Source organism: Osmerus mordax, chromosome 4 (assembly GCF_038355195.1).
Source record: "Osmerus mordax isolate fOsmMor3 chromosome 4, fOsmMor3.pri, whole genome shotgun sequence".
In the NCBI taxonomy this organism is placed as follows: domain Eukaryota; kingdom Metazoa; phylum Chordata; class Actinopteri; order Osmeriformes; family Osmeridae; genus Osmerus; species Osmerus mordax.
The window spans coordinates 5,373,753-5,383,476 of record NC_090053.1 but is presented as its reverse complement, the minus strand read 5'-3'; the positions used below and the strand labels follow the sequence as shown (position 1 = coordinate 5,383,476).

Genomic DNA, 9,724 nt, shown 5'->3' with positions numbered 1-9,724 from the left:
CACCTGTCTGTATGGCTAACTGGTCTTCAGAATAACCAGGTGCTGGGGAGATGAAGAGAAACCCTTGAGCATAAACCTGCCAGAAGAGTGATTATCACTGTGTTTAGAGGTCAATGTTTGACTGGCTCTCCTTTCTAATACAGAGCCTCTGTATGAGATTAGACTGGTGGGACTGTCTGCCTTGGAGAAAAGGGACTCAGAAGCCTGGCTCTTCCCAGATAAGGAAGGCAATAGGGTTTTAACATTTTGAAACAATCGTTGTTGCCTGAAGAAAAGAAAAAAAAAAACATTAAGAAGAGATTTATTTTTTGAAGATGTAAATGTAGTTCTACATGTCGTCTTTTAACTTAAGGGGGGAAGGGGAGACTATTTTTTGAAGTTGTCAGTCCATTTCTTGTGTGAAGGTCAACCTAGACATCTTATGACGAACTCAAGACAAAGCACACGTACATTCAATCAGTGCAGACTATCCTTGTGAATAATAGATCTGTCTATATGCACATGTTTATGGTAATCATTATTAAATCACACACACAAGGCATATATACACACAAAGCATATAACATGGTCCTTAATCTACTTGATTAAATGAATAGTTCCATCGTTGTTGTAAATTCAGATACTGTACAATGTAAACATCCACTGTTTGGAATGAATAGCCACTATGAATATTAGAAACTGGTTAAAATGAGTTCGAGTCTGGTCTTTTTCAATATCCAGAAATGTTCGTGAATGTGGAAGTGAGAATCGAAAACACATGTTGGAGAAAATAAAAGGGACCCAATTTGAAAACAAATCCCTTCTTGTATGTTCAGCCATCTCTTAGAAAAATCTGTGTATTTCACCTTGAAGCTGCAAGGTCTAGTCAACAGCTAGAAGTAGAACACTCTGGTAATTAGTAAAGAGCACTAACAGAAGCCCTGACTTGGCTACCCTCTCAGTTTAAATGTTTGAAGATTATAACTTTCTAAATAATCTAACAACCATTCACAGAATTTTTGAAAAAACGAGACTTGGTAAATGTCACTGTTAAGATAACTCCTTGGTGCATTTCTTTGTAAAAGTTGTAAATATCTATGTTTATCTTCATGAAACATGTTTATTCCTGTTTTCAAGATTTAGTTTACAGTTGTTCACATATTTCTGTCTGTTGATAACTGGTTGAATTGAGGATTTGCATGCTGTCATTGCAGAATTCAGTTTTTATCCCATTATGATGTGTCTCCTTCCTCTTGGAGGTTTGTATGTGACAACATAATGAGACCAGTGATGGAGTCGTGATTTAAAGTTATGAGTAAATTGGTTTTTACTTTTATCTTGTTAAGGACAAAATCTAGAATAAAAAGAAGCTTAAAATTATTACAAATTGTGCATTTGGTGCAGTGGCTAGAATAATAAATCGTTCTATGAAAAAGAAAAAAAACATCCTTTATATTTGCAGTGTCTGTATTTTTTCCTTCACTGTATTTTCTGGTCTGAAAATGGTTGTGCAACATGCAGCCTGCTGGGACATGGAGCCCAGATGACACCCACACAGTGGGGAAGTAATGAGAACCTTACTCCCCTGGTGGAGCTTTAGGGCATGTGAGGGCCTGACAGACCCAGCGGTTGGTCCAGGGCTCCAGGCCCTCAGAGTGGGAAAGCAGGTCTTGTCGGTTACATAAGAGCCGTGCCTGAGTTCTCACTGGTTCATGTCTCACAGCGGATGACACCTTCCTGTGTTTGTTAACTACTGACAACGTGTGACGGACCCACCTGAGAGCCCGCTACCAAATTACAGGCATTTTGGTACGCACATTCTGCACCTTCTGAAATGACAAGAACATGCTATATTAAAACAAAATAAATTGTACATGAATAAAACATTTTGGCATTAGGGCAAAAATGAAAGGGATGAATATGGATGTACAAATTCAATTTTATTTGGAACACCCATCCTACAGGGGAAATCTACCCCGAAAAAAAGGATTTACATTTATTTCTGAAGGTATAAAACACTGTCCTAAACTGAGGGTTGACTACAGCATAGGTTATTGGGTTGCTGACCGACGTCACACAGGAAACAGAGACAGAGAGAACTTCTAGATCCTGAGTGATCTTCATCTGGAAGAAGAAGAGTTAAAAGAATGTAAAGCATCAAACTTTGAGTCACTTTCACTGCATTTGTACCTCGCTGATCAAGAACCGATATTGTTTCATGTGCCCAACGCAAGTCTCCCACCTCTTACACCGCCCTGTAAAGTTGGATTTATGAAACATGAAAAGAGGGATAAAACATTCAAATGCTGCGCATTCTTGAGTTTGTCGACCAACCATACGACCAATTCTGAGGTTTCTATAGCTGTAGAAGCAAATTTGCAGTTGATTGGCAGCTTGGAATTTTGCTTCATTAGAAGACAACACACACACGTGTGCAGGGAGCAGCAGAACACACAGGGACATGTAGGCCTACTGTTCATTTGTTTCATTGATTGACTTGTTTCTTTGTTGGAACTTAAACTGTACTGATACTAGTTTATCCGGCTAAGTGCTCAAAATGTCCATGTCAATCTTGAAATAGCAAAGGTATTATTTGGTTTTACTTTTGTTATGGCTGTTGTGTGTCAAACTACACAACTATTATAACTGAATCACTTCAATTACTTTACAGGGTCTGAGTCGTAGTTTAAAAGAACAATCAAACTAAACAGTTTACTCTTTTCTCAAAACATTTCTAAAGGCACTAAATACATTGCATGCTGCACTACAATCAAACTTACCCCAGCATGTTTCTCTCTGTTGATAAAAAAGTTCACTAGGATCATTACTATCAATGGTATCCAAAATATGAGGAAAGTGAGAATAATGTACCCAGAGCGCTTGGCCATTTTACCCTCCTTCTTTTTTTTCGCTCTTTCTTTGCTGGCCATTGATGGCATCATACAGACAGCGCCATCCACGTCTTCGTTTTGATCCAGGGCACTAATTGTAACAGACTGTATGGCTTCAGTCTCCCTTGCAGGTAAAGCTACAACGTCTTGTGCTTCACAGCTAACAACAGGCTGCTGCTCAAGCTCACTGACCTCCAGGCGCTCTGAGGGAGCTGTCACCCCCTCGTCCAAATCAATGACTGTGAGCGCTCCTTCCCTGAATGTCACACCTGCACGCTTCGGACTTTTGGTGGTTTTACTAGGAGAGTTAATGGGATCAGCTGGAGCATCTGTATGAGATGCCTTTATTTCACCTGGCATCACCTGCTGCTCTAGTCCTACAGTCTGCTCCAGACTGACTGCCTGCTCCAGACTTACTGTCTGCTCATTTGTTTGCACGTTTTTATCATGGACTTCCTCTTGACCTTTATTATTGACCTTTGAGTCATCTTCCTTTTTCTCTTCTTTACTTTTGCCCTGTTTAAGCACAGTACCTTTGTCAAATATTTTCCGACTGTGTGCTCTTACTATTGCAAAAATCCGAGAATAGAATCCAATGATGACAGCAAAACAAACTGACCATAGCGGAAGTAAAATGTATAGTCCAAAGGTGTCATATGAGGGGAGGATTTCCACGCCTAGTCCTCTGCATTGTACATATACAGGTGAGTCTTTCAGTGATGTAAGACAAAAAACTGCCACAAGGATGGCAATGGACCAGGTGAAGGGAATCATAATTAAAACCCTTCTTCGGCGTTCTTTTGTCTGAAAAGGGTGCGCAATGGCCTGGTATCTCTCTGCACTTATGCCTGCTAAGGTAAGCAACTGAAGGCAGAAACTGAAGGAAAAAAAGACTACTTGAGCATCGCACAACAGTCCAACATAGCCTTGTTGGTTAGTCAAAACAATTGCTAGGAGAATGGGACAGTCAATTGCGCAACGGAAAATGTCTATGACCGCCAGATTCACCAGTAGAGCATTATTCCAAGTACGCAGTGATTTTTGGTGGTACACTGCTAAAATAACAAATAAGTTTGCCGCAATACCCACACACGAAGTGAAGAGCAAGACCACACTATTCGCTGTTAAAAAAGCAATGCCAGAGTAATCTTTCCAATTGGTAATATTCCCATAATCCAGTGAAACAGATCTCATCTCCCAGTTATTGACTGTATTTTAAATATACCTTTTCTGAATATTCCTAAATCCACATTGTTTAGCGTACGTGTTCAACCACTCAAAGATCAAGTTGAAGTGAGTTTATTACACCGATTATCCATTACCATGACAGATGACGCACGTGTCCTCCCATTCAATTAACGCCCCGCATCGCAACTCATCAGGGAACCCTTACTGTTAATCAAATTCATTAACACATTTGCCTATTTTCCATGTAAATATTACAGAAAGCTGAATTGAATTCATTTTGATCATTTTGATTTCTGACAGGGGATCTGACAAGTGAAATCACTGCCACTGTTTGACATTCAGTTAGATCAATGTACTATAGTTGCATAAATGGCATCTATTGTATTAGCCATAGGCCTACCAGATGGCTGTGTGTAGTATCTAAACATCCAAGGGAATAAAAAGATGAACCATTATATTGGATTACAGCATGAAGTTTTATAATCCTATTTGTTGGAGATAGAAATGGGAAAGGCTCTTTGAGTGAACATTTTAATCTTACAGGCAATGCCAAATCTGGGATTAGATCTGGGCCGTGTAATGTTCTCTTACCCTTTGTTGATCACAGCCCTTTTAAATCCACTTAGAAATATGCCAGTAGTTCTAACCTAAACAATAGCATATTCTGCAAACAAAAAACTCCCTTGCAGTGGAAATCACTTTGCCTAAAGTTTAGATGGAATTACAGCATCAGTCCTATGATGTTGGATTTTCCCATGCACAAAATCACACTTTCAATAAGAAAATTGAATATATATTTTGATATCAATATCTCCCAAATGTAAGAATTGCATTTTCCCCCTAAAATACAGTGAATTTATGTATATTCCCTTTAGGCTAAATTTGTGGTCAAAGGCTCATAAACATGAAGATAAGGAAAAACGTAGTTTCTTCTTTTATTGTGCATCAATGTAGCAACCTTGTTTCAAGCACTACTTGCAGTAACACATATGCACCTGTTCAGTGCAGTACAAACACACTTTCACACACCCGTACATACACTTGTGTGGAAGAGGCCTCTGTGAAGAACTTGTGTTGAAGAGCCTTGGTCTCGCTCATCCTCGGTCTTGCTCAACATTTTCAGAAGGTCGTAGGTTCAAATCCTAACACTCAAAAGAAGATTTTTAAAAAGAGCTCTTATAAGTCGGCCATTTCTCAGCTGTTCCGATCTGCCATGTGTATTATAAAATATTGCTGTTTGACCTCATCTATCATGGAAAATGTGTCTCTCAAAGCCAAATAACCATTGTAAACAAAATAATAAGTTACTAATTACAGAAGCATTCACAAGACTTAACTAAACTGTGAGATCTAGAGATGGTAACCAGTAGTGAACTAACAAACAGACATCTACTGGAAAATACAGTAAATCTTCACAAAATAACTCACTGCATTTTACCTACAGCTTGTGATCATTTTCTACAAATAAATAAAATTATTTTGGCAACTCTCTGCCAGAAAGTTACTGTAGATTTCCCTCTTCAATTTCAAACATTGTAGAGCTGAAACAGACCCTGACAACTATGGCAGTTTCTTGGTTGTGGTGAAGAGAAGAATCACATAGGCAGCACCTTGCTGTTTGGACTGGCCCCTTGGTTCATTCTGCTCCTTCTCATGGAGATCATACCAATTCCTTTGCTGGCAGGACCACGGGGGATGTACTGTCCACATGATAGTGCCTCCAGAGTAGCCTCCCGAAACTACCGGTTAGACAGACACATCCTATCACCAAACACCTTTAAGAAACCTCTGAAACATATTCTCAACTCATGATCCATACATTTATGACAATGTATTCACACCAATTCTTTGGGTACTTGGGTAATGGGATGTTCTCCATAACTGAACCAACAATTTAAAGGATGCAGTTATACCTGTTTGTTGCTCAGGAAGTAGATGATAGGGTTGTAGACAGGACTGGTCTTTGCAAAGTACATGGGCATGGTCGCCACAAGTGGGGGGATTTGGAGCTCCGGATTCACCACGACCACAACAGACAGGGCCGTGTAGGGCAGCCAGCAGATGAAGAAGGCAACAATCATGAACGTCACCATACGGACAGCCTTCTCATTCTCCTCTAGACACATCTGTCCTCCCTGGAGCTCCACACTCCTGTTCAGCTGGGGAAAGAGGGGAGACGGGGACGGGGGACGGGGTGGAAAAAGCTCTGTTCATGGCAAAGTGTTTAAGAATCAGGTATACTGTACACAACCATAGACAGACTTGGATAAGAGAAAGCGGTCACTGTCAGTATGTGTAGGCATAACAGACTCGCCGTCGGTCCATCAGAGACGCAGACTTGGTACCTTTTTCATGTAGGCCAGGACCTTGCTATAGCAGTAAATGATAATGATGACCGGCAGGATGAAGCAGAGGAGGGTGTAGAGGATGAGGTAGCTGTAGTTGCTCCAGGAGCGCTCCTCCCAGCCCAGGGAGCAGGAGGTCTGCACCCCCTCAGGCCCATAGGAGCTCCAGCCCAGCAGGGGGGCCACGGCCCAGAACAGGCAGAAGAGCCAGACGAAGAGTAATCCATGACAGCTCCTCCGCACGTTCAGCTTGAAGCCAGCCATGGGCCTACATACCACGATGTACCTTTCATATGCCAGCAACGTTAGGGTGTTGAGAGACACTAACCCTAAGGGAGGGAAAAAACACAAGTCATTTGGTTTCCATACAAGAAGAGAACTGAATAAGTTGTGAGTCTCCTCATTTGGGATAATAATTGTAGTACGATAGGCCATCATTCTCATCCATGAAAGTGTTAGTATCTTGTAAACATGTCTATTTAGAGACAGGTAAAAAAAAAAAAACACTCAAAGATAATTGAAAGGAACCAACTAGAATGAACAACAATCCAACAATTTAGGTTTGTTATTGCTATTACTTTGACTGTGATGACGATGAGCATCTACAAGAATTCCCAACAAAAAATTAAGGGTACATTAGCTGAAAAGATATTAAGTTCAAATAATCAGACTATCACATGATTAAAGCTATACTGAGTAATGTGTTCACTCACCAAAATAGTTGACAGCAAATCCTTGAAAAGTGCAGACCTTTTCTCCAAGAAAGAAAGAACCATGATAGTTGGTGATGGTGACAATTAAGGATCCACACAAGGCAATCATTAAATCGGACACAGCGAGGCTCAAGATGATCAGATTCATGGCGTTGATCAAGCTTGAATTCTTCAACATGACAGTTATCACAATGCTATTGTTAAAGACGGAGAATATTGTGTTGATGAACATGATATACGAGATGATACTGTAGCCCACCCGTGGAAAAATAGTAGGTGCCACAGGGACTCCGGTGACCAGAAGGGTTGGAGCAACGCTCCAAGATGTGGTGTTGCTGTCCATGGTACCTACTCGCAACTGGGTCAACCCTGGAGCAGCTTCCCATTCGACTGCCTGAGATCCCAGCTCACCCAAGGCACTGAACGTCATCGATCTTATCATTTCTGATCCTGTACCTGTTGTATGGAGCACCTCTGAATCCAACACAAAAGCAATTTAGTTAATTGCCCCTAAAATGATTTGCAGGATTAGAAAATTAATCCTCGAGGATTACATGACAAATCAGAATCTGAGATTAATTTGGTGTTGTGATTTTTAACATCCAATGTAGAAGTAACTAAGAAAAGGCATATTCAGACACAGGTCAATGGTACATGTTTGTTAAAACCTACAGATAAAACGATGTTGTCTAAATATATAGAGCCAAATAATGAGAAAACAGTGCTATAATGCATTGAGATTCTGCCAAAGTAATATGCTTTAATAAATAACGACAAAAGTACACTTCTAATAAATTGTACTCATTCCAAAATCCATAAAACGTACGTAACCCAAAAGCTGTCCACATTTTCCACCTTTATAACGTTTCCCTTTTCTTCCAAAACAAAAGCTCTAAAAAACGTTTTAATAGTTTTCCTACAAAATACTGAAGAACTTCAGTTCACGAATTTCTGTGCAAATTAGTCATTCAAATTATTTTACCCATAATAAATCAATTCTTTAGCTTGACAGAAAAGTCTGATGACTTTTCTGAAAAAACTATACGTTTCAATTTGAATATAAAACATTTTCAATATATACCGTATGTCCTTTTCCTAAAAAAAAAAGGAACAGCCCATGTTTGAACTGGCAGGGCCAGTAGTCTCCGTAGAGCTACAGTTTCAAAAACTGTCCATAAACCATTTAGTTTGATCATGGATGGGACTCAGAAACAAAACTACTGGTATTTGTCTTAAAGCATAAACATACTGCAGTTTTAGTTTCAATGACAAAAAGCTTAAGGCAGTTGAGTTTGTACTAGAAAGTGGAGTTATTAATATAATATAGTTGTTTAACTTCACACAAATCTCAACAAAGAAAGCTGAGACTTACTGATCCATCATGAAGGGCAAGGACAATCTTAAACAGGGCAAGATACAGTACGAAGACAATAGGAAAAAGCAGCAACGATGATAGACAATCTTATACCAAATGTAGCCAGTGTAGATCGGTTAAACTCACTCCGTAGGTGTATATATACATATATATACATATACGGTATATACCTACTCACACATACAGGCCTCCGGCGCACAAGCACCTTTAACATCCCCTCTACAATATATGACAATCTATACTGTACGGATGTTTTCAGTAAATACTGTCCGTTATATAAAATATCTTTAAATCAAGTGAATAATTGTTTGTTGTTCCCTCCACCACACCAGCCTCCACCCTTGGTTCTGTATTAGCTCAATCTGTAGGCGAAATTCCCCCCAATCATAGCCATCTTAGCTATCTCCCATTAATGTCAAATCCAAGTCTCAAGTTAGGTTTCTTGGGCAGAGCTAACCTGAAGTGGAACCTTACCGCCAAAAGAGACGTGTCTGTACTGAACACTGTCAATAAATAACATGCTAATTAACTACCCTAATCTCCAGACTGAAAAACATTTATCTATTTTCTCTTCTACCTCCCGGTACAAACAATGATCTAAACTGCAAAGAAGTCTACACATGACGTCAATAAAAAAAAATGTATTTTGGTGATCAACTCTACTTTTACCTTTGCTTGGTACCAATATAAAAGACATGCAAAATATGTGCGAGGGTTTCTTTCTGGTACACTACTAAAGGACTGTTTAAAGCAACATAGACACAGTAGATTCAATCTACATAGTAAAACCTTGCACTGTTAAAATACTATTCAAGTCGTCTGATAAATACATATATGGGTTAGTTCAGATGCTGCAGTTCACATCATCAGGTTATATGATTTTCCGATGTACAGTATTTATGATGGTGCAGTGGAGACGGCTTGTACATGTCAGTGCGGTGCTCATCTCCGTGTCTGTGCTCCGTGTCCAGGTGAAGTCTGGGGAATGGCCCCAGAATCTTTCCCCTCCTCTACCCTACCCTGCTCTACTCAGATTTGGTCCTGTGGGTCTGGAAGGGCATGTCCAAGGCCCCGGCACTGGTCTGCTCGGGCCAGAAGGGAGACTCATGCTGCAGGGGGGTGCGCCGGGGGAAGAAGGTGTGCTGGAAGTCGTAGTTGAGCAGGCAGCTGATGGAGGGCATGTAGATGTCGGCGAAGCGTGAGAGGCGGCGGGAGAAGTAGGTGGGGTTGTGA

The 9,724-nt window shown here is 40.3% G+C and overlaps 3 protein-coding genes across 3 annotated transcripts in view; all 3 read right to left on the bottom strand.

Moving 5' to 3' along the window:
- Positions 1-15: 15 nt before the first annotated feature.
- Positions 16-4,064, bottom strand: LOC136941643 (alpha-1D adrenergic receptor-like). Its single transcript, XM_067234181.1, has 2 exons — positions 3,348-4,064; positions 16-42 (listed from the first exon to the last, which is right to left on the bottom strand). The coding sequence occupies exons 1-2, from the start codon at positions 4,062-4,064 to the stop codon at positions 16-18; spliced, it is 744 nt and encodes a 247-aa protein (XP_067090282.1).
- A 1,589-nt stretch (positions 4,065-5,653) lies between these two features.
- parietopsin lies at positions 5,654-7,459 on the bottom strand. Its single transcript, XM_067234180.1, has 4 exons — positions 7,117-7,459; positions 6,404-6,732; positions 5,972-6,217; positions 5,654-5,797 (listed from the first exon to the last, which is right to left on the bottom strand). The coding sequence occupies exons 1-4, from the start codon at positions 7,457-7,459 to the stop codon at positions 5,654-5,656; spliced, it is 1,062 nt and encodes a 353-aa protein (XP_067090281.1).
- A 397-nt stretch (positions 7,460-7,856) lies between these two features.
- nt5dc3 (5'-nucleotidase domain containing 3) overlaps positions 7,857-9,724 on the bottom strand; it is a 7,663-nt gene continuing 5,795 nt past the window's right edge. The window contains exon 14 of the mRNA XM_067235331.1: positions 7,857-9,724. This exon is cut by the window's right edge and continues 54 nt beyond it. Coding sequence (XP_067091432.1) covers positions 9,517-9,724 — 208 coding nt within the window. The 3' untranslated portion in view covers positions 7,857-9,516.